The sequence below is a fragment of the Pleurodeles waltl genome, chromosome 1_1, assembly GCF_031143425.1.
Source record: "Pleurodeles waltl isolate 20211129_DDA chromosome 1_1, aPleWal1.hap1.20221129, whole genome shotgun sequence".
In the NCBI taxonomy this organism is placed as follows: Eukaryota; Metazoa; Chordata; class Amphibia; order Caudata; family Salamandridae; genus Pleurodeles; species Pleurodeles waltl.
The window spans coordinates 445,853,487-445,879,347 of record NC_090436.1 but is presented as its reverse complement, the minus strand read 5'-3'; the positions used below and the strand labels follow the sequence as shown (position 1 = coordinate 445,879,347).

General features: G+C 43.9%; 1 protein-coding gene across 1 annotated transcript in view; it reads right to left on the bottom strand.

The window, feature by feature from the left end:
- Positions 1 to 25,861, bottom strand: part of RASGRF2 (Ras protein specific guanine nucleotide releasing factor 2) — a 1,901,930-nt gene that overhangs the window by 283,240 nt on the left and 1,592,829 nt on the right. Inside the window, exon 23 of the mRNA XM_069224559.1 lies at positions 6,177 to 6,374. Coding sequence (XP_069080660.1) covers positions 6,177 to 6,374 — 198 coding nt within the window. The remainder of the gene's footprint in view (positions 1 to 6,176; positions 6,375 to 25,861) is intronic.

Genomic DNA, 25,861 nt, shown 5'->3' with positions numbered 1-25,861 from the left:
GCAACAGCGGCAACCTCATCCATCACGCAACATGACAAGCACCTGGCTTTAATACAGTCCAAGTTGGAAGACTTGAAAAATCATCACAGAAGGAACAATCTGAGGGTGTTTGGGATACTAGAAGGCGCTGAGGGGGGTGACCCCGTCAATATATACTACAACTCTTTGGGAAAGCATTTTTCAGAACTATCAGACTGGGATATGGATTCACAGGTTCAATGGATTCATCGGCTGCCTCTCAGTCAAGATAGGAACAAATCCCCTTCTCAATCACGTCCTGAGTACTCTTTCCCTAGGTTGGTCTTTATTGGGAACTTTTTGTTGAGACAGGCGATTGCGCTGAAAGCTCATCGTACAGCTCCAGCTTCTGTGGAAGGCATTTGAATCTTCGTTCGCTCAGATCTTTGTAGGGCAACCATGGACAAACAGTGAAAGCTGGGCCAGATGATAGACCCTCTTAAAGCTGTGAGTGCACAGGTCTTCTTGCAGGAGCTGGCACGACTCAAAATTATTCACAATGTACATATCTAGATGTGTTTTTCAGAACAAGAAACCATGCTGGCACTCAAAGCTGCATTTAGTAACTAAGCTAAAGCTATTGTTAGCTTTCGTGTTTGTTCTCTTCTGCTCTCTTTTTTTAAATCTTATTTTTCTTTTTTCCTTTCTCTTTCCTAGCAAATATGCAAATTGTTTGTTGCCTGACATGGTAGGGTCTGGATTTAGGCCTGGGAGGGTAGGCATCTGCCCTTCGTCTTTTTATTTTCTTGCAGGTATACTCTTTTGGGCAGGTCAGTGGGTTTGAAGGTGTTATGGGGCATGGAGTAGCTGGCTCTCTGGGTTGTTCAGTCAGAAACAGGGAGGGCAGGTGGGGAAAGGGTATGGGGGTGGGTGTTGAATTTTCTATTTAAAACTGTGAGGAACATGCATAGCAGGCTGGGGGGTATAGGGGTATAATCCACCAGAACAATCAGTGCAGATGGTGTGGGGAGAAGGGGCTGGAGGGGCATATACCTCTCTTGGTGGCTCCACACATGTGGGCTTGTCTTGTTAGCTAATAACGGTTAGATTAAAAGCAATGTGTTGGAACGTGTCCAGGCTGACCTCGTCAAATAAATGACAATTGGTTCACGAACAGATTAAAACTATAACCTGCATATAATTTCATTGACTGAGACACACTTGGCCTATAAGGATCACCACCTACTCAAAGATTTGGGACATACCATTATTACTACCACATCACAGTCAGTGTCCCTCATGGGGTAGCCATATTGGCAGCCAAGAATTTAGAATGTAAGGTTTTCAGAACGGCCTCAGACGCAGGGGGTAGATGGGTGATGGCCCAGCTTATAATTTTTGTGGTGACATTTTTGATCTGTGCCATTTATGGACCTAATGTAGATGATTCGGCAGCGATTAACAACCTTTGCATGGAATTACTGGAATGGCCTGGGGAGACGATTCTAATGGGAGACTTTCATTGTGTTATGGATTATGGTTTAGATTCTACCAATCACTCTGCTCCTAGGTGTATGGTTAAAATGAGGGGCACTATCCTTGACTTGGCTTGGACACATGGGCTTGCAGATACTAGGCGAGCATTATTTCCCACAGAGCCTGGCTAAATTTTTTATTCCCCTCCGCATAGACATTACTCCAGGATCAATATGATTTATATCAATAGGGCACGTCTGGGGGATGCGGAAATGCAGATTTACCCTAAGGTTTCATTTGATCATAATCCTATCTCTCTTGTTCTAAACCTGACTAGTACCAGGGCGAAATTGCTTCCATTCCCATTTCCAAGGCACCTGCTGGCTGGCTCCAATTTCTGTCAGGTAATGCCTAATGTTCTTAAGGAGTTCTTTTTGGTAAATCTAGGCACCGCCACTCCTTTAGTAGTTTGTGACGTAATGAAGGCCTATTTTTGGAGTATCACTGCACTGTATATTTATCAGTCAAACAAGGCCAAGCAGGACCAGGACAATAAGCTGGTTCAGGAGATACGGCTTTTGGAAATTGCACATGCATTAGCTACTAGGTCGGGTAATTCTGAAGAGTGTGCTATTTATGCCCAGCTCATCAGAGTACAATCCCTAAGGGGCCAAAGCCTTAAGGACAAAGTGGTGGCTAGCTATACTAAAAATAAAGCAGTGCAATATGAGTACAGGGAGCAAGTAGTCTGTATTCTGGCCCATCACATTTCTGATAAAAGTGCTGGCAGGACGATTGAGTATATTATTGGTATCAATGGATTTGTCCACCCTCTTCCTCAATTTACTGCTACACAGTTTTCACTTTTTTATATGGACCTATACAGCCAAGCTCCGGATACGTCCATGCAAGGACTTAGGGCTTATATAGAGCAATGGGCTATTAAAACCTGACACCACTTAGGTGGCATCTCTGCAGGTAGATGTTAGATCAGGGGAGATGGAAGATGCCCTTGCCGCCCTCCCTTCTTGGAAGGAGGCGAGGGAGGATTCTATCCCATTGGAAGTCTTTAAAAGTATCTTACTACCCCCTTTTCTCAGTGTCATACGCCGTATCGATGAAGTCGACAAGGTCCTGGACTCTTGTAATCTGACCAAGATCATGGTCTTTCTTAGAAACGGCAAATCTCCAGAAAAGATAGGCTCATATTGTCCTATATCGCTTATTAATGCGGACACCAAGATCTTCGCCAAAATACTTGACCAGTCGTCTGGCCCTACTTTTACACAACAACATGGTTTTGTTCCTGGTCATTACACCACCAGCCATAATAATACGACTATTGCAGCATTTGCTATTGCTGAGAAGAAGGCGACTAAGTTGGCAATTATCTTATTAGATGCTGAGAAAGCATTTGACCGGGTAGCCTGGGACTGTTTATGAGTCACAGTAGGGGCGGTCAGGATAGATGACCGATTTTCTAAAAGGGTATAGTCTTTGTATCAATCCCCGGCTGCTGTGTTAACTTACACTGGGATCACTACAAAATCTTTTAATATACAGCGGGATGCCCGACAAGGCTGCCCGCTTTCTCCTCTTCAGTTTTCACTATATATTGAGCCATTTTTGTGGGGGTTACAGAAGAATGTTGATATTGATTCCTTGACCTCAGGTGGGTGTAATCTGCAAGTCTGCGCTTATGTAGACGACGTGGCGGTTTTTACTACCAGACCATCTATAACTATGGAATCAATTGTGGACGAGGCTGGAAAATTTGTTTCGGTGTCAGGCTATAAATTGAATGTAGCTAAATGTTTATTACTGAATTATAATCATGGTACCCCACTACCGAGTGTGGTAAATATGGTTTCATATGGGGAGGTCAAACCTAGTGCCCGAATAGATAAAAGAAATTAATTAAATTATGAGCCGCTGCTACAAGATGGTATCACCAAGTTGCTGTCCTGAATAAACTACCAATAAGTATCATCAGCCGATGTAACATTATTAAAATTAATGTTCTCCCCAAATTCCTCTATCTTTTTCGGGCAAATCCGATTAGAGTGCCAACCTCGTTTTTTAAGAAGTTAGATGGGGCAATTAGTAATTTAATCTGGGGCTATAAACAGCATGGCATGGTGTAGAACAGCTGAAACTACCTTATAGGCAGGGCAGGCTACAACTCTCAGATTTTAGGCTATACTTTTGGGCAGCATTTGTGGGTCGTCTACGCAGTCTATTTATTTTGGCAGAACCAGACCCATCAGCCTTTTGCTATTGTTTAGTCTTAGGCTTGGACCATCAGCTTTTCTTATATCAGATTACCAACCCCAATTATTACAAGAGAGTACAGTTCAATTTTGCTCAGGACTCAGTAACCATCTGGCAGGAAATTTCCTCCATATACTCTCTAACGCTAATCCATCAGGAAACGCAGCTCTGGGATAATTCTGTGTTTCTGGGCGTTTTTCATGATTTCACCTGTAAGGTATGGGCAAGACAAGGGCTTTTTACTGCGGGGCAACTGTTTGATATTAATGGTTTTGGTTCTTCAATCTGCAAGTCGACTGCAGTCTCTCCCATAAAAAGTTTTTCAAATACTTTCAGCTGAGGGGCTATTGTCTCTGTAGAGGGCTTGGCCCTGCAGAACTGGACGGCTCCTCCGTGATGTTAAAGCTTGTTAGATCCAGCCGTGACTCTCTCATAAGTATTATGTATCAGGGTTTTTGCAAATAGAGAAGAGACGATCTTTCCCAGCTTGCGGCCAAATGGAGTACAGTTCTTTCTTGTGGTTTGCTGCCCTCAGAGATAGGTAACATATTGGAGACGGTGGAGGGTACCGTGCACTCAGTGAACTTAAGGCTGCTTCAATTTAGGACAATGTGTATGCTTTACTACACTCACGAAAAATTGTTGAGGTGGGGGCTTGGATAGCAGATCGGATAAAGCTAAATGCTTTAAATGTGGAGTAATTGTGGAATATATTTTACATATGTTCTATGCATGTCCTGCCCTAAGGGAGTTGTGAGTTGAGGTGCTTAGTATGATTAGGGCAGCTCTCGGATATGAGATCCTGCTCACAACGGGGAAGGCTATGTTAGGGTACGGGCCAGAGCATGGCATAGGCCTAAGGCAGCTGTTCTCGATTTTAATTACATCAGCCAGGCTTTGCATAGCTAAATGGTGGGTGTCTGCTGATTCCGAGCGCTCTAAGAAATGGTGGGCGACTTTACGGCAAATATTTGACCTTGAAAAGGCCTTAGCCAAAGCAAGGGGAGGGTCAGCCCTATTTGAAAACCAAATGTGCCCTTCAAAGCATACCAGTGGCTTGAGGAGGTTACTCCTCCTAAGCCATGTAACACCTACTTACAACGGGAGCGGGTGTTGCCTCTCTCTTCCAAAGGATATCCTTTGTTCTGCCTTCCTCTGCTTGAGCTGGTCAAGCAGCAGGAGGGCAGAAACCTGTCTGAGGGGTGGCAGCAGTGTGGGCTGCCCAGAAAACCCCAGAAGACTGGCAGGAGCAATGCTGGGGGTCCTCTAAGGAGCCCCCGGAGTGTAAGAAATCATACAACTAATAATGGCAACAGTATTGGGGTATGATTCCAACCTGTTTGATACCAAACATGCCCAGGTTCAGAGTTACCATTATGTAGCTGTATATAGTAAGTGACCTGTGTCCAGTACACAGGTAAATTGGCTTCCCCATACTTACGAAGTCCAGGGTACTGGAGCTGGAGTTCGCAGGGGCACCTCTGCTCATGCAGGGGTGCCCTCATACACAGGTAGCTGCACCGTGCCCTCTGGGCTAGGAGGGCCTACCTTAGGGGTGACTTACTGTGACCTGCTGCAGTGACTTGTAGTGAAAGGGTGCATGTACCTTTTCACGCAGGCTGCAGTGGCAGGCCTGCAGACACATTTTAAATGGGCTCCCATGAGTGGCACAATAAGTGCTGTAGCCCACGGGGAACCCCTGGTGTGCCAATGCCCTGGGTACCTAAGTACCATATACCAGGGACTTATATAGGGGCACCAGTATGCCGATTGTGGGGTGAGTAAAGACCCAAGCAACCAAATTTAGAGGGAGAGAGCACAGTCACTGGTGTTCTGGTTAGCAGGATGCTAGTGATCATAGTCAAAACACACTGACAGCAGGCAAAAAGTGGGGGGTAACAATGCCAAAAAGAGGCTACTTTCCTACACTGGCTCTAAAAATAAAAAAAGAAATAATTAAAAGAAAAAAGAAACCCAGGATCCTTAGATTTGTGACCACATTAGAACAGGATTCCGAAGGCCTAAGCAAGCATTTCCATAACCAGCGATAGTCTTGGTCTCCAAATAAAATTACCTCTCTTGGAGGGTAACAGTTGTCCTTCATCTTTGAATCGCATTACTTACACACATTCCTAGCTATGGATAAGCACAATTAAACACAACTTACTATTGAGGAATCACAAACAGTGCAGGACAAAAGCGTCAAATTAAGTATTTCTAAGTGCTGTGAAGCACACTAAAATTTCAATTCCAACACTTGCATACTTTTTGGCTGGCAATGGATACAGTAAATTTTTCATTGCTAAGCATTAGTAATCTGCCTAGTCATATTTAGCACCAGTTCATTTACAAGCTATTACTTTCAGAATACATTTCTATCTGGTTACAGTAATGATAGGCTGCATGCTTAACTCCTTCAGTAATTCATCAGGCGTACTTTTCATTCCTAACTATACAAAGAGTTAACCTACTTGTTTGGAAACTTTGGCCCAGGTCTTCTTTAGCCTGTAAATTGCGCTTCTGTTTAAGGCAGATGTGATTTCCAGTACTCCGTTGTAGTTGTGCATACATCGACAGATGTCTGCTACCACGACCCATTTCTCGACAGAGCTGGCACGAAAGACAACTTCATCATGGCTCAGTATTTGTGAGGCAACAAGGTTACTCATCTGGCCAGAAAGAGCACGTGGGATACAAAGAGTAGATATCGCAGTGGTTAGTAAATGCACAAAGTTGGGTAAATTCTTTAACACATTTCCTGTTGAGGAGCCGCCTGTGCGGACATTATTAGGTTGCCAAACATTGATCTTAATTGGAGACCAAAAACATTCTGTGAACTCCAGTAGGCACCAATGGCCATGGTCAGAAATCCACTGCAGGTTGCAGACTGTTTAGTCATCCCTTATAACTTCTAGATGTGCCACAGCAGGCAGGGGTTCACAGTGCTTAAGTGTGATAGAACCATCTTTTATTTCATTGCCTTTTGTGTGACAGGGAGTGACACTTTATCACAAGTAGAACTAAACAATTTTGTCCATTCAATGAAGGTATGCACCTTCCACTGTCTAGCACACACAATGAATGTGAGCTGTGTGTCACGGCCTATTAGAGTGTGGTAGTTCTTTACTTGAGAGACTGGTAGGAGGAGCTGTAGTAAGGAATGCATAGTAGCTTTAGTAATATATTGATGTTGATTTATATTAATAAGCAACTTTCGAGTTATACATATAAAACTTAACTTTGGTATCCAAATAGAATGAAACAGTCTTAAGCTTTGAAACAGCAGAGGTGAATATCAGTATTTACCATGCATACTGTCCAAGTGCCCATTGCCACAGGACCTAGTTCACTGGGTACGATTTAACTATGGAACATAAATATTTGACAACTAATCTGAGGTTCATGGTGGAAATAAACACTGTGTTCTAAAGCTAGGTATAACAGAGTGACAATTGCCTGGAAGGGGCAGCCCCTAAGCCTTATCACAATCACTTATACTCCCTGTGGTCTGCTGGACTATTTGGAAATGTGAAACTAGGGTACACATCTTTTAATCCCGGCCTTCCATTTGGCCAAATTGTGTGCAACTGGGCAATCACTTTTTTGAACTTATTGCTCTGCTGCTCCGTTTCTGGCAAGATTGGGAGTACTTTTAATTATTTTAAAGTGAAAACTGCTAGCACGATTTAGAAAAATGTAAAGAATATTACCTTGGAGGAGAGAGGTGCCTAGTTACATAGTATAGTCACCTAAAAGCAGTTCAGCTGTAAATATATAGCCTTTGCACCTAGAAGCAGACCACTAATTTAACCAACTGTTTGATCCTGGGCAAATGCTACTCTCCATGTGCCTTGTCCACTGATCTGAAAATACAGCAGCAATTTGAAAAGGGATCATGTAAAAAATAAATACCATTGGGTACTCCCTTGACAGCTCCGGAGCATGAGTAGGGGAGAGGAGAGGATGTAGCGCTCCAGTCGGAGCTGCTGATTTGTGATTCAGGAAACAGGTTCAAGTCTTGGCACTGGATCAACATCCTGTGATTCTGGGCAAACTACTTACTCTCCCTGTGCCTAATAAAGGAATATACAGGGCCACGGACATTATGTGATTCTGCTGCCTCTGCATTTTTGCATGATTATGGATTTGCTGCAAATGCCACATAATCCATCATTTGCTGCATAGTTTACAGATTTTACCCAAAAATTGTTTCCTGATCAAAGGTTACAAAAAATGTTGGTGTGCAGAGGAAGGCACATTGTAAATGTCAACTGTTCACCTTTTAGCTGCATACTCTGTATTTGGGTGTTAAACTAGTACTAATAAGGTGAAACCTTTGCCCTGGTGCTGTTAACATGTGTAACAATAACAAAATAAAAAACTGATACTATCTCAAACTTTGCTGCATTATGCTGCATTATTTTAATCTTCCTGCTGCATAATTTAATAAACCCTGCTGCATAATTTAGTTCTCTCTTGCTGCATAATTCCAGTGGCCTTGGGCATTTGTCCTTGTGTTATGCAACCGGTGTTTATGTAAAGCATTCCTTTGAGTCAAGTTTCTGATAAACAAAACTGCAAAAAATGGTTTTTAATATGGGCTTCACTAGCTTATTCAAGGCTGTTTACATTTTAATAGTTGAAGGTGCTCCTGAACCTGCATGGTGCAGGACCCTTCTTGAACTCTCCTGGGCCTCGCAGCTTTGGTCCAGTGCTGTGAAACCGGGGAGAGGGTGAGGGTGCCTTTCCCTTATTCCTCGCAGCACTATACATGTCTGCGACACCCATGCCTAGTGTCGGCCCTGTGTGGCGTACTCATTGGCGGGTACCCAGGCTGGGGAAGACGCTACAAGTAGCGATCTTAAGAAACTATAACCACCCACCCCATATACAGACACTTCATTAAAAACAAGGCCCCAGATTTACTAATGTGATTCAAAAGGGTGCTATACTGCACAAACAATAGTGTTTATTAACTTTTGCATGAAAGAGGAAAACAAGGCCCCAGATTTACTAATGTGATTCAAAGGTGTGCTATATTGCACAAACAATAGTGTTTATTAACTTTTGCATGAAAAGGGAAGTTTAGCCAAAAGCTGATTCAAGCACAGTATTGAAGCACATACAATCCACAGGAACAGCGCAAACACCCCTATGATTCCACACAAAGCCAAGTAAACTACAGTTACACAAATTACACAAAGTAGTGTGACCTGGTTTTGTGTGGAATCCTTGCGTTGAATGGAAATAGGTGCAAACATTTGCGAAAGGGCAAGCCGCATGAGATTTACAAAAGTAATATGTATAATTTCCATGAGTTGTTTGTGGGGAGAGATTTGCAATGGAATGTGTGTCTTGACTGCAAAACTCATGCAAAACACTGCTTACTTTTCTTTGGTCCGTGGTACAATCCAGTTTAGAATCAAACTAATATAGCAATGCAACTCGTAAAAAATACAGATCTGCACATACTTTGTGAAATAGAATTCTACGTTACATCGGGGATTTTGGAAAACACGGTTATAAGTGGATGCCAGGACTCCCAACATTTTTGCAATATGTGATAGCAGAAAGGCGAAGGGCGAAATGGTGCGGCACGATAGTCAAGAAATCGTACGTAATTATGTTCAGACAGATGGAAGTGCACTCTAGTTGTGATACTGTATCACCCATCTCCAGTGATAAATTATGCGGTGGGTCAGGGCCGGCTTTAGCGCTACCCCATGATCTTCTCCTCTGATTCCCTCACTACCACCGGGCAAACGTGCCCCTCATCTTTCCACATGCATTAATTTGTTTTAAATCGCTTGTAAAGGCTGGCTTTACTTATCCAGTCAGCTGTCCACAGAAAATATAGTTCTGTTCTTTGTAGCAAGCATATTACCCCTCAACACTACTTTATGGCATGGCGAGTCAAAGCTGCCGCTAGACAAAACTCCAGTCTCTCGCCCTAGCACGAACATTAATCACTTAAGTTATCTTGACATTTTAATTGTTTCCTGAAGGCTGGACGCACAAGGACATTTTCAGTAGGTGCTTTTATATCGCAAGGTTAGTAATTTATCGCTAAACACAGCGCCCCCCTGAGGTCAAGCCCCCCGATCCAGGTCAGCACCCGGTGCAACCGCACCGCATGCACCACATGCACTGCCCTAAAACTGGCCCTGCGAGGGTGTATGAGATCCTGAGGTGCATGGGTCTGCTTTAGTCAACAGCTCAGACAATTTGTCGTCCTTAAGTGTCAGTCTCATGCAGTGCCCCGAAGTAGACCACTCATAAGTTTCCAAAGTTAAGTCAGACCTCCAGACTAGGTACTCCTGCAGCACTGGAGTCTATAGCGATTCTGCGTTTGTGTTAACGGTAATAGATATTTGGCGTTGGGCAGTTTTGCCGGTTGTTTCCATAGTACCATTCCTAATCACTTCCTTTCAAACACCGGCTTTCTTTTACATACAAACAGAATTAAATCTGCTTCCAATATTTCCCGTACGAACAGACCATTTTCTATGCCGCCCCTTCCATGAACCATCCAGGCACAACATTGAGTTGTGCAGATAAGTAATAGGACTCAAATGCCATCAGTGAGAATGGCCTTGTAATTCTGATAGTACCAATAATAAAAGTAAGCTCTAAGGTTTCCAAACTGACCCAGCTCCTTTTACTCCTCTAAATCAGTTCAGTAACTATGGGCGGATTTCTTTAAAAGTGGACTTCGAACAAGAATATTAGGGATCAAAAGCATTCGATGTGTGTAAGGAACTGGATTACTGGTTGAAGTGGATGTAATTCTACTCAAGCAGCAACCACAATCCTTGTCAGGGTGAAGTCACAAGCAAACCCTAAAGTAACCTGTGCTTAATCCTCTTGTGGCTTGACACAGGCTAGTCAGGCTTAGCATACAGGCAAAGTGTAAAGTATTTATGCAGCTTTTCAAACAGTAATAAAGTGCAAACACAACACAAAGAAATCCCACACCAAGTTACAATGATAGAGCAAGCTTTAATGAATAAAAAATCTAATCAGTAGGACCGAAGATATGGAAGTTTAAATATTTGCATGCAAAAAGCAGAAAGCCCCAGCTGTGGTTATCTGATCACATTAACTGGAGCAAAGTCACAAGTTCAGGACGATCACAATGGAGCATGGACCAGTTACCAGTTAGGCCAGCTGAACAAGAATATCTTAAATCCTGGTTGCCCAGTGATGCAAAGTACTTGCGTTGAGTTGCACTGCCGAAACCGTCGACATAAAGTTTACCATGCAAGGTCCTGCGCAGAGATGCATCTCACAGTGGTCAGTAACTGTCAACGGGAGCTTGCAATTTGAAGTCCTGCTTTGTCATCGAGGAAGGCCCTGGGGCTTTCGAAGACAGGCGTAGCGATGCGTCCGTGCTGAGGATGAGGCACATCACACTGGGCTTGTGCTGGTGAAGCAACGGTGGCTTGTGAGTTCTTGCATCAGGATGCGCTGTGCTGCATCAAGCTGGGCTGGTTATCAGCGTCTAGATGCATTGCACTGGGTCTGGTTGGTGGGGCCGCCAAGGCAATGCGCAACCCTGCATCGGAGCTGCGGGAAGCTGGGTTGGTGTTTCAGGGTTACAGTGACGCATAAGTTATGTAAAAAACAAAGAAGAACTCTGGGAAGTTCCCAAATTTAGGTGGAGAGCAGCTCTAGTGAGGAGCACCCTGCAACACCAGCAACACTCTAGATTTGCTCACCTCAAAAGTCTGCTTATCAAGTTTTTTGCATAATTTATGCATCACTCTAACCCTGAAAGGGCCTTGTTTTGACTTATCCTGGGTGCTCCCTTGTGTCTGGACAAAGCTAAACCCTTCTGAAGAGCTCTAATGAGAGCAAAACACGTGTGAAGGGTTGCTTTACTCATTCCAGGTTGGCTTGGACGGTATTTGACCAGTCCAAAGCTGTAATACTGTGCCTGGAGTGGTAAATAGCTTTTGTCATTTTACAGCTTGGCGAGGATGACACTGTGTCAATCCTATGCTTAAAGATTTTGCAGTACAAATGGTAAAAGACTTTGTCATTATCTAGCTCGACGTGGATAGCACTGTGCTGATCCTATGCTTAAAAACTTTGCTAGATAAGCAGACATTGGAGGTGAGACAATCTAGAATGTTGCTGGTATTGCAGGGTGCTCCTTACTAGAGCTGCTCCCCACCTAAATTTGGGAACTTCCCAGAGTTCTCCTTTGTTTCTTGCATATATATTTATATATATATATATACATATATATAGATATACATGGTAGTGATCAGGCTAATGGTGGTACCTGATAACCTAAGACTCCACAATCTCATTGAACCAGACTTGCACTTCCCCAAAAACCAGTTATCCAAGTGCACGATACTCAAACTAGAGACTTTCAAATCTGGGTCTCAGTGCACGCCCCGTGGTATAATTTAAAGAGAACACTTTAGTTCTCATTCATACTTCAGTAAGGTGTGTCCAAGTACACCACCAGGTAATTAACACTGGAGAGTATGTATGTGGTAGCATGGGGTCAGAAGGACATGTAAAAAAGTGAAATTATTAATGCTGTACACCTTATCCCACAAGATTACCAGAGCATGTGCAACAACGGCAAGAGTCTGATGCAGACAAAACCAGTGCGTAACAAGGTGGTCATCGGTTGGTCATTAATTTTTTTGTCCCTTCTCCCATACATTTCATTGGCTCTCGCGCAGAGCTATAAAAATCCTTCCGCGGAAAATAGAGGGGCATGGACGGACTAATGTTGTGCATTGCTCCCCCTGGGTCTGAAGGTCCAGGTTAGTGGAATTGTATTACAGTGATAATCAGGTGTTGACAGATTGCCTAACCCAAGTTTCACCCCTTGCCTGAGCAATGGACACCAACCACGTACTTACCTCCATACTGGAGACGATCACTTGCCCGCAGCAAGACATCTAGGCTTCCCAAATGGAAAGCCAGAAGTTGAGATGAGAACTGGTGTCAGTAAGGAGAGAGGTAGCAGGGCTTCCCTGCAAGGGAAAAAATGATAGAGGTACATCATGTTCTATAGCTAGGACATTCCCAACATTGCCACAGTCAGGAACCTCCCTCAATCCCTCTCCTACACATCCCCCTTCTGCCGCTCCAGCAGGTGCGGAAGGTCAGTCTATATCCACTACCGCCAAACATGTAATCCAACCACCTCAGATTCCCCCTGGCCCCTGGTTTCTATGGTGAACCCAGAAAATATGCTGTTTTCCTTAGCCAGTGTAAGTTATATTTTGTATGTAAACCACCAGTGTTACAAGATGAGCAAACCAAAACAGCCTTTGTGTTATCATACTTGGGTGGTACCGCTGCCAGTTGGTTGATACTCGTTATAGAGAGGAAGGATCTCATTTTGTATAATTTCCTGGCCTTCTGTGGGGAATTAGCCAAGTTGTTTGATCGAAAAACCACGCCTTAGCTCTTGACAGAGAATTAATCACCTTGAAGCAGGGATCACAAGACTGTCTAACATACATTCCCACATTCAATCCTTGATCGCAGAGACTGAATAGCCAGTGGAAAAAAAGAGCTCCCTTTTCTACCAAAGACAAAGGAGTGAACTAAAGGATGTTCTGGCACAAGTGGTGAACCTACCAAACACCTGTGAAGATCTAATATTTCTAACAGTGCAGTTGGACCATAGGTTGAATGAAAGAAAAGGAGACAAATCTCAGCCAGAGTCTAAATTACTTGTGGTTCAGCCAGTTAAGACTGGTGGGGAAAATGGGACAGAACCAATGCAGATTAATGGAATCCGAGGCCTCCTTACCCAGGAACAATGAGAAAAATTAAAGAAACTAAAATTGCGTATGTACTGGGCTAAAGGGGTCCACTTTCTCAAGGACTGTAGGGCTTACAACATAACTAAAGTCACTAAGCAGCTCAGAAAGGGACAGGCAGCGGTGCAGGGTCAAAGTAAGGAACTGATAGAAAACTAGCTCTCCCGAGTTTAACAGGGCTCCCAAATTCGAGACCTGTATCATGTTAGTAAACAACCAGCAAAGTACAGCCACCCATATTAATATTGAGGTGCACTTATATCTAACTGACAAGGATGCCACATATGTAGATTCCAGAGCAACTGGAAACTTTATGGACCAAACCTTAGTGCTGCAGATTAACGTCCCAGGCATTACTAAAGACTTTCCAGAACCAGTGAATGCCGTCAATGGATCTGCCTTACCTTCAGGTCTGGTAAAATTCCATACCATCCTATTGGTAATGCAGCTGGGCTCAGCGCATTGGGAAGAGATACGCTTTGATTTAATGTACTCTCCCAATTTCAAGTTAATTATGGGTATGTCATGGTTCACACTTCACGACCCACAAGTCCAGTGGGCTGCACAAAACATCCAAATTACTTCAGAGTACTGCCGCAAGTGCTACCATAAGGAATTAGTGGTTCAGGATATAGTTAGGGTCTCGCCGGCAAAATAGTTGTCTGCTAGCGATACAGGGCCACAAATATGTTGTATCACGACTTTCCCAGGTCGCAATCAAAATTATGCTGAAGTCTTTGATAAAGACAGGGATGGTAAACTCCCGCCTTACTGGTAATATGATTGCAGAATCAACCTGGTACCTGGGGCAACTTTGCAGTGCAGCAGAATTTATGCACTAACCGAACCTGAGACACAACATCTGAGGGAGTACCTTGGTGAGAATCTAGCCTCAGGATTCATTTGCCCATAGGAGTTGCCATCGCCGTCATCCTCTCCTTTCTTTTTTGTACCAAAGAAGAAGGGAGAATTACACATGTGCATCGAATACAGGGCGGTTAATCGCATGACAGTTAAATACAGGTACCAGATACCACTAATTCCCTTATTATTAGATCAGTTAAAAGGAGCATCCATCTTCACCAAATGGGACTTCTGATGCACTTACCATCTAGTTGGAGTTTGAAAGGGCGATTAATGGAAAATAGTGTTATGAACAAAATTAGACTTGTTTGAATATCAAGTCATGCCCTTCGCACTCTGCAATGTCCTAGCAGCGTTTCAGTAGTTCACAGATGATTTCCAAAGGGGTTACCTCGACACTTTTTGCATCATTTATATAGAGGACGATATTCTAATCTATTACAAATTCGCCCAACAATGTATAACCCATGTGAAGGCCAAGCTGACTCGGCTGAAGGAACATTACCTGTTTGCTAAACTGGACAAATGCCAACTCCATGTATCAAAAATTAAGTTCTTAGGAGATGTGATGAACTCTGAGGGAATTCCAATGGATGAGCACAAGGTTACGCTCTTTCTCAGTAGAAATCTCCCACAAATGTGAAAACTCTACAGAGCTTCTTAGGGTTTGCGAACTATGTAGAACCTACTGTGAAAAGGGACACCCTTTAACTGGTCTGCTGTAGTTGAGGCAGCCTTTCGGCAGTTAAAAGCAAAATTTATGCAAGCCCCAATCTTGCGCCACCCCAACATGAACGTACCTTTCCAGCTAGAAGCAGATACCTCTTATTACGCAATGGTGGGGGTTCTTTCCAGAAGATACCCAGATACCAAACAGATGCACCCTTTAGCATTCAGTTCCAAGAAACTGTCACCAAGCAAATTAAACTACAGCATCACAGATAAGGAACTGCTCGCTATTAAATGGGCCTTTGAACAATGGCACCACTAACTTATGGGAGCTAGACACATTGTAGGGATTTATACTGACCACCTCAATTTGCAATTCCAAAAATATGCAAGGGCCCTTGTGGAAGCTGGCTCTTTATATAGTATACCAAAATGAGGTACACTGTGTAAAGAGTCCAGGAGTTCCTTTATAGGCAGGCAGGGGCTTGCTCTAGCCATCCTAAGGTGCTCTCTAAGTGGGTAGTGTGGTCGAGCAGCCTTAGGCTTATCATAGAAGAGTGTTAGACATCTGCAGTAGACACACAGTCAATGCATGTTGGACACAACTTGATAAGGAGATCCACACCAATTTATAAAAATAACAATTCTCTCTATATAATTTTAGGCACCAAGATCATCACGATCAGGTAAGTACTTTTCGAGTTAAGAATTTTTACAGATTTGAAAATTAACACTTAGTGCAATTTATCCAGCGGTAATGTTATCCTATGGAGGAAAGGCATTTACTGCATACAGGTACTTTACAGCAACTTACAGGACCAATCATCTGGACATAAGGTGGTATGGGACAGGGTCCAAGGCAGCACTAACAGGTCACCTCAGGAGGCACTAGGGCTTCTAGGTGCAGAGGTGCTTTTCAGCATCAGGTACCCTAATGTTATCTTATAGGACTGTTATTCTGGAGTTAAGGTACATATAGTGAAAGGTCCAAGGAAGCACCAACAGTTCACTTCGGGAGGCACTGGTGCATCCGGGTGCAGAGGTGCTTTTCACAGTCTCTGACAGTGATGAATGGGTCTGAAATAAGGACACTGAGATTTGCATAGCAGAATTGAATGAGGATGTAGATGAGAAAGGAGAAGCTTTAGAAGCTTTTCCCCTTGTACAGAACAAGTCAAAAGGAATGGGTGGAGGACAAGTACAAAATACTTATATAGTGAGGGACTATACACAGAGTAAGCTACTGGAAAAAACGTATGTTTAGGCAGAAGCCTGGTGAGCCGTTGTTTAAGTGTTAGTGAGATTATGGGATAATGGAGATGATGGAATGTTTTTATCACCAGGTGAACTCCTGGAAATGGGATCTGTTGCAACACATGCTATGCTGGGACAGCAGCCACGAGTTGCACAGGAGCAGCAGGCATTATCTTTAGTGTGATGGCTGATGGAGGGATTGAGGCAGCTGTACCAGACTGCTATGGATCTGGAGGAAAGTTGGGGACCCTGGCAAACTATTGTAGTAGCAAATGAACAGCTAGGAGAAATGGGGATAAAGGCTTCTCTGTATTCTCAACAATTTGCAGGACCCGATATAGAACCATTAACCCCAGGACTTAAAGCACGTTTGATAAGGAACGCTCCCCTACACATGAAGGGAGCTTTGCTAGCCCTCCTAGGACCAGCGCAGGGAAAGCTACTTACTCAGTAAATGGAGGGAGATACAGCAGCAGAGAAAGGAGAAAGACATTTTCAGTGGGGAGCAGCCCTCTACACCTCCTGCAGAGGAGAAAAGGGTGAGGTCAAATAATAAAAGAAGGAAGGTGCTCTTTGTACCCTGACCTGCCCGGTGACAGCTGGATGGTCCTGGAGCCCTTATGTAGGCGAGGCCAAAACCCGGGGGTAACAGCAGTGCAAGATGTAAACCCCGGGTATAGGAGGCCATATGTACCTCTCAACCTCTATTATCAGAAAAGAGTGCAGATTGTGATGGCACTGTTCGATGCAGGCGCAGAAGTTACCCTAATAAATGGAAACCCTTAAAAGTTACCTGAGAGAAGTGTGATTATTAATGGCTTTGGAGGTGCTGAGACCGGTGCCAAGCCAGTTAGGATTAAACTACAAATTAGTAAGGGACCACTATTCACAGCTAGGGTACTAGTGGCCGAGGTGCCGGAATATATCATTGATATGGATTTGCTATTGGGCAGGACTGTTGAAATGGACTGGGGAAAGTTTACCTTTGGTTGAGATACATTCATATACAGAAATCTGAAAAGACCCTGGTTGGGCGTGCTAAGTGGATCCCCTTGCATGTGCACCCTCCAGCTAAGCCAGTGTGCATTAAACAATACCGTATACCAGGAGGGCACAAAGAGATTTCAGAGACTATCCAGGGGTTGCTAGAAGTGGGTGTCCTTAGGCCAGCTGTGAATCCTTTTATCTCCCCTATCTGGCCTTTAAAGAAACCAGATGGTACATATAGAATGACTGTTGATTCCTGACACTTGAACAACACAACAACTGCCAGTGCAGGTAACCCTACCAATGGCAACAGCAGTGCCCAACATAAGTACCCTGGTTGAAAATTTGAGCAAAAAAAAGCTGGGGGAGTGGCACACAGTGATAGACCTAGTGAATGAATTTTTCTCTGTTGACATTGATGAAGCCAGTCAGGATTAATTTGCTGTGACAATGGAAATTGGACAATATTTTTTTTGACGACTCCCAATGGGGTATGTGCACAGTCCTACATTGTGTCATGGATTGATAGCTAGGGACCTAGCCAACTTCTCAGCAAGAGACACTCAACTTGCACATTCCATTGATGATGTCATGATTACCAGGGACACAAAAGAACATGTCTCTGCAACACTGGAAAGGTTGATTACTTGCAGCAGAAAGGATGGGCTATCAACCCCAAGAAGGTACAAGATCCCACAAGAGAGATCACATTTTTGGGTGCTATTTGGTGGGAACGGTAAACGGTAAAAAGAATATCACAGAAAGTGATTGATACGGTATAGCAGTGAAGGGTCCCACAACAAAGACAGAAGCACAATGGTTTATTGGGTTGATGGGCTTTTGAAGGCAACACATTTCACACTTAGGATTGATATTGTGACCACTGTACCAAGTAACTAGAAAGAAAACGTGCCTTCCAGTGGGGGCCTGAGCAGCAACAAGCTTTTGAGGGAGCAAAAGATGCACTACAGAATTACTTTGCCCTAGCGCCTATCACAGAGGGAAACCCATTTAAGATAGAAGTAACAATACAAGATGATATGGCATTATGGTGTCTGTGGCAGAGGGAAGAGGAAAGTTCCACAGGGGTTGTGGTGCAGAGAGCTGGCACCTTTGATGAGCACATCAAATTAACAGAAGCATATTGGGCACTAATAGGGACTGAGTGCATTACTGGTGACTGACCAGTCACACTAAGAACAGACGTTCCCCTGTTGGGCCGGATGAGAGAAGAAGGAGCAGGTGCCAGAGTAGGTAGGGCACAGGAGTCCACCACCGTGATGTGCAGATGGTATCTGAAGCAAAGGGCAAAGCCCGGGCCAACATGAGTTTCCAAGCTACAAGAGGATATGTTAGGGGCAGTGGACTTAGTGGAAACAGCCTCTCCACAGGAAATGGCAGAGACAGAGCCCTCCCCCTTAAAAACTGCCACACCCTTTGAGCAGCTCAGCGAGGAGGAATGACAGAATGAATGGTTTATCGATGGGATGGCTCGATACCAGCAGGGCAAAAGACACTGGCAGGCAGTTGCGCTTCAGCCTGCTACGGAAAAATTGCTGCTAAGAGGAGGAGACAATAGTTTGAGCCAGTTTGTCGAACTGCAAGGGATTGCTGCAGTGATCGAACAAGCCCCTGCTGGAGAAAGAACGTTTGTATACACTGTCAGCTGGGCCACCTATCGAGGACTAGTGAGCTGGGAGCCAACCTGGTGCAGATGGAAAATTAAAGGCACCCTTATCTAGGGCGGTGAGCAATTTTGGGAAGAGATGTGGAAGAAGGGGCAGGAGTGTGAGATTTATGTGGGCCTTGTAGATGCTCAATGTTCATCAGACACGTACCTTGCATCTTTGTTCCACAAGGAAGTAGATCAAATTACTAAAACACGATCAGTGGTCATTAATGATGAAGCTCAAGTAGCCTTAGTAAACTGGGCTCATGCAACCTCAGGGCATCTGGGTGAAAACGGCACATATGCGTGGGCACAACAGTGACAAATCCCAGGCACCAAAGAGCAAGTGCAACAAGCCGTGAAAGAGCGCCCCACATACAACCAGATTAGACAGATGTTCTTGCACAAAAAAACGAGTGGACACATCAGAAGAGGAACTGCTGCTGCTACAGTATTGCAAATGGACTACATCGGACCACTGCCAAAGGGCCGGGACAAACGTTACGTGCTGACTATGGTGGATACGTATTCCAGCCTCATTCTCGGCATGCCTTGTTAGTCTGAAGAACAAAAATCCACTTTGCGAGGGCTAGACTACCTGATTAGACACTATGAGGGAGCTGAAGAGATTCAGACAGCCAGGGGCACACACTTTTCTGGTAGGCCGTGCAAGATTTGGCTCAAGAGCAGGGAGTTCCGTGGATATTACATCTTAGCCATTACCCGCAGACAGCAGGAATAATTAAGAGATATAATGGGTTGTTAAAAGGACAATTGAAAAAGTTCTCAACACATCAGAACCTGAAAGGATGGAGCAACAATCTGTATAGAGCACTGTTTGAATTGAACAACAGACCAGTAGGACAACAAACTCCCTTTATCCAAATGACATGATAGGGTACTGAATCAACACCCACTACATTTGTCTGGAAGACCAATCCTTGAGCTAGACTTCCCTTCCAGGCCATGCCCAGTAGTATAGGACTGGACCTATTTGCCTTAGAGAGAGGAGGGATTCAAGCAGGACAGACAGCAGTGATACTCTTGGGAATAGGAGTGAAAGTACCAGCAGGAACATATGGTAGGATTGCCCCAAGATCCGGTTTGCACGTTAAAGGAATATCAGTGTCTTATTGATCCAGATTACAGAGGAGAAATCAAAGTTGTGCTGCATAACCAGGGGAATACTGCTATATCATATCAAACACATGAAAGGAATGCACGGTTGGTCTGTGAAAGAAGATAAATCTCACAGGTAGACACTACCCAAAGATGAGAGGGAGGATTTGGAAGCATTGGAAATAAAGTATGGGTGCACCATCCAGGAGGAAAGCCAGAAGCAGGGGAAATATCAATTCAGGTAGTAGGAAGTACGTATGTCGCACTCTTCAGGAATTCTATTGAGTCTATATTTGTATCTGCAGTGAGACTAACTCCGCGATCATGAAGGATGAACCGCATATCAGAGATGTGGGTCCTGTTTGCTCTAATGGCCACAACAGCGGGGACTATATGAGTACGACTAAATGTTCATGAAAACACCACCTATGACCTCCAAGTCATTGTGCGCAACATGCAACTAATATCACTGACAATGAGGGAAAGACCTCACCCTGTAACGTAACAGTGGTTGGAAGCAAGTGGATGGCAGCCAAGGTAACATCGTGGAAAGTAACGGAACAGCGAATCGGACGTGCTAATAGACTAAATTAATTGCAAGGGACGCCTATAAGAGTGCAAGTGCTTAATCCTGTCTTATACCTGATATGTAAAGATTGTAATGTAATTGTGCCCTTCGTGCCACCATTTGTGTATCCATGTGAACAATATGAGTGCTCTAATGAGCAAAAGAGTTTAGCAGGGCACATGGTTGTAATTACTATGCATAATGAGACAAAAGTAGCTCGAAACTCCAAACCTCCCACCTAGATGTATTATGTGGTTGAGCAACGCATGGTTAGAAAGCTAGGCAACTTATCAATAGGTAGATACAGAATAGGATGTAAAGAGGCTTTACATGTAAGCATAATTAATCATGCCATGTTACAAATAAAAATCACTAAGGGAAATATTTCATGTTATGACCTACTATGCACCCACTGGATGAAACAGTTGTGGCCCTTGCCAAAGTTATGAATTAGGAGGGATTTAGGTTCTTTAATAGCTGGGGGTGACAGGAATAGGAGTAGGGGCCCTGAACTCTTTTGATATTGAGCCATCAGAAATAAATTGTCATCCACTAGATATAGTACAGGAGAAGCCTTTAAGGTAATATCCCAATGGGGCCCTACTCATTCACAGGAAGTATGTAACATTCTACGAGGGTTGTATCAAGATTGGCAATGGCACAACTTCATGTATGTGCAGTTTGGACAGGCTTTCAAAGACACGTGTGCAATGTCCAAGGGTGTCCAATGTATATTATGGCAGAATACTGTATATTTGCAGGTTATAGAATTTAAAGTAGAGTGGGGACAACTACAGGGAGAACACTGGAGACAACAGCTGCAGTTACCTGAGGAAATATGGGTCAAGCCCATACACATTCAATGTGAAGAAGAAATATGCTATGCTTGCTTCGATATTGCAAGAAGTAATCATTATCCAGAGATATGGAGTCCCTTTGTATTATTCCCAATAACAATAAGAAAGGGACAGTAGTTACCACACACGGAAAAGACTTGGGTCGACCAAACTAACCATACAGAATGACCGAAGGGGTGGCTATGCACCCATATGGGGAGGACATTAGATCCATGTTTACATTCCTTATCAGGAGAATGAGAGTGGTTACCCTATCCCATAAATGGCACACATTTGCATCAGGTTGGGACAAATACTATTTGTTATGATATCAATCACCCATTGCTCATTTATGGATTTATGCAAACTACAGGGGAATGAGTAATCAGAACGTGACTCGTATTACTGATATAAGCACCCACACATTATACCAATCTACTACATTTACTACTACAAAGTTAAGTATGCAAATTGTTATTCAATTGCCTAGACTAGAAGCTATGCAGTAGTAAATTCTGCAGAGTCCTAAGGCCAACAAAAATGAAGTCAGCAAAACAGGAGTGTTGAAGGTAAAAAGTTGGGGGGTGGGACTATGCCAAGATTGCCAAGTCTAACAATAGTTTAACATCTTTTACTTTCACTTTTTGAACAAACCCTTCCTGAAAAGCAATAATATACATAATTGACCTTTGCAGCTGTGCTCCTTTTCAACTCTAGAAACATGCAATAGTGGCTGCTATGGTTTAGGATTTCACAGAGATATCTGGAGGCACCGCGCTCATGATCCAGTCCGAGGGATTTAGCAACTGCTTCCAATCTGACAGAATGTATGTCTGCACCTAGTCATGTGCCAAGAAACAGGCTGCAGGCACTAAAAATCTATGATAGGAGAACATCAACTTCCTAAAAGTGGTATTTGCAAAGTTGTAATTCAAAAACCCGACTTTACCATAAAAGAGGATTTTTCACTACAGTTCCAAAGACACCAAACATGAACTGGTTACCTGTTCCCATTATGGGAAAGCCAGGCCTTCCAGTAGTGAAAAATTAATTTAAGAGTTTTTCACTAGCAGGATATGTAAAACTTAAAAGTATATGCCCTACCTTTTAAATAAACTTCACCTTGCTTTCTGGACTGTCCAGGGCCTACCCTAGGGGTGGCTTACATGTATTGGAAAACAGGGTCTGGGCCTGGCAAAAAGTTTACTTTGCAAGGTCGAAATGGCAGCTTAAAACTGCACACGTAGGCTGCAATGGCAGACCTGAGACATGTTTAAAGTGCTACTTATGTGGGTGGCGCAATCGGTGTTGTAGGCTCACTAGCAGCATTTAGTTTGCAGGCACAGGTAGTGCCACTTTACTAGGGACTTACAAGTAAATTAGATATGCAAATTGGGTATAAGCCAACTCTACCATGTTTTAAGGAGAGAGCATAAGCACTTTATATATTGAATTTACTGAGCTTAGTATAGTCCATGACTCACTCCCAAAGAAGAATCTTGGCGCTTGTGATGCTGGCCAGGTACGTGCATTCAGAACAGCCAGGTTTACAGTAACTTCTTGAAGACTGGGAAGTCAGAGCAGGAATGGATATGAAGAGGCAGTTTATTTCAGTGGAATGGGGCTAAACACGAAAAAGACCAGCCCCCTTGTCTAACTGTGCGACTGCGTAGGGTCAGGAGAAGGGCCTTATTAGAGAACCTAAACTGCCTGGGAGGCTAGCAGTAGCTGAGTCTCGAACGGAGTAGGGCTGGTGAAGCCTTATAAAAGGCTTTGTATGTCAGACAACATAGTTTGAAAATGAAGTGCTTCCTGATGGGCAGCCAGTGCAGTTTTTTCAGAATGGGCAATTACGGTGTCCACTGAGGTAGTTTGCAAATGAGCTGAGGGGCAGTGTTCTGCACCGCTTGCAGTTTAAACAGAAGAGAATAGTTAGCGGAGACCAGAAGGGCATTTCCATAATCAAGTAGGCTGATTTTGAGAGCTTGAACAAGACGTTTTCTGGAGGTAGAGGGCAACCAAGGGAAGACTTTGTTAAGGAGTTTCAAAGTGGCAAAATACATGCCACACAAAGAGATGACTTGGTCATTATGGACAATATGTGGTCGATCTTTACTCCCATGTTCTTCACCACTTTCTTGGGCAGCGGGGTTGGGCCGAGATCGGAGGGCCACCACTCTGCAGACCATAGTTCTTGAGCTTTGCCAAATAGCACAATTTCAGATTTTGCACTGTTAAGTTGGAGACAATTTGAAGCCATCCAGTTAGCAATTTCTGTCATACAGAAAGCAAATTAAGTTCTCACTTTGTCCGAATCTGGGCCAATGGAGATAAGAGTTGGGTATCATCTGCATATGACACAAGCTCCACACTACATGCTTTTATGATCTGAGCCAGAGGTGCAACACAGACATTGAGTAGTGTCAAGCTTAAACACGAGCCCTGAGGACCCCCTTTGTTGATATGCATTGTTCTAGATTTGAATGGACTTAAACCTACATTTTGAGTACAATTGTCAAGGAAGTCCCTCAGCCAATGACACCCTTTGTCATAGATGCTTGCAGCATGGAGTCTGCGGATAAGGATAGAGTGGGGGACCATGTTGAACGCTGCAGATTGGTCCACTAATACAGGCATTACTGGGATTCCAACATCAAGAGAAAGACACATTATCTTTAACTGCCAACAGTGCTGTCTCCATACTATGTTGGGCTTGAAAGCTCGACTGAGAAGAGCCCAAGATCTTCTGAGTCTCCATGAAAGATGTTAATTGGCTGTTAATAGCACTTTTTAGGGTTTTTGCTAGTAGGGGTAGCAATTAAAGTGGCCTGTAGTTTGATAAAACTTCAGGGTTTATGGTGGGCTTTTTCAAGATTGGCGATGCTTGCGCACATTTCCACTCCAGTTGCAGTTTAGCAGAGCTTATTGAAAGATTGAACAGTACTGAGATGAGCGGCGCTAGATGGTATACTAAGCTGGACACAATCTTGAGGGGACATGGATCACAGGGGGAGCCTGATTTGGCTCAGGATATCAAACTCAGGACCTGCTCAATGAAACAAAAATCAAAGTCCCCGTTCCATGCAGTGACATCTGGGTGTGGAAGAATATGGTCAAATTCGGTCTCTGAGGTAGCTGGACAAGTCAGGAAGCTCTGATAGATGGTGTCCGTTTTCTCTTCAAACAAATCCGCAATGGAGTACACAGATTTTGGGAAACAGTAATAGCTGTTGGGCAGGCATTGGCTTTCAGAAAGTATTTCAGTACTTTATATAGCTCCCTTGTAGAATTACCCATTTGGGCTATGGTAGAAAATTTATGTGCTTTCCCTGCTGCCTTGATCTTGTTATGGTAACTCCTTAGAGCAGCCCAGTAGACAGATTTGTCCATAGGCGATTTAGAAGAGCACCATCTGTACTTTACCACTGGTTTGCAGTAGTAAAGTGTGCAGAGGCCTACTACCAGCAAAAATAAAGCCAGGAAACAGTAGGCTTGAAGGCAAAAAGTTAGGGGGGAAAATATACAAAAGATGCCAGTTGTAACAGTAGTCTAAAATATTCTTTACTCTCACTTCTTGAAAAAACCCTGCCTGTAAAGCAGTAATAGACATCACCGGCCTTTGCTGCCGTTCTTCTCCTGAACTCTGATAACATGCTTTAGTGGCTGCTCTTATTTACAGTTTCACAGAGATATTTGGAGGCCAGTATGCACCACGCTCATGACTCATAGTCCCAGGGATTTAGCAACTGCTTCCAATCTGACAGAATACACGAAGCCAAAAACTAAAAGGTCCATTCTGCCTACACTGCCAGCACTTGTAAGGGGAAGTTGTCCTCTTTATGTGCCTTCCTTTTGAGGAGAGAAGTTAAACTTGCTAGCGTCAAGTGACATGAGAAAAACCATAAAGAGTCACCATGAGGGTCAGCCGGGTCACTACTCTGAGTCAGAACATCAGCCCCAAACATGGTGGGAAATCAAAGCCTGCCATGGCCCAATGTTTGCAATGTACACACCGAGGAAAAGTCCATGCCAGGGGCGGCCACATAGAGAAGCTGTGGCTCTGACAGCTGAGCCAGCAGGATCCTGGGGCCCTGAAAGGTGAAACCATGAGTCATAATACTGTGCTAGGTGGCACTGCAGCTGGATTATGTGGCAGTGAGTGGGAGATTTTGGACCCCCCTTCTACTGGATAATCAGCTGCCTCCCTAAGCTTCTTTTGCACTGATAACGCTGTAGGGGGTGCACCTTCTAGGGGACTTGAGGTTGGCTACATTTCATGCTGGAGAACTGTTGGTACCCTGTTCTGAGGAGGTGGTAGGGGATCCAGGAGATGATTCCCACCTGCAGCCCATGGGCCCTCTGTCATGGTGGATCAGTGGAATGGCCCTCGGGT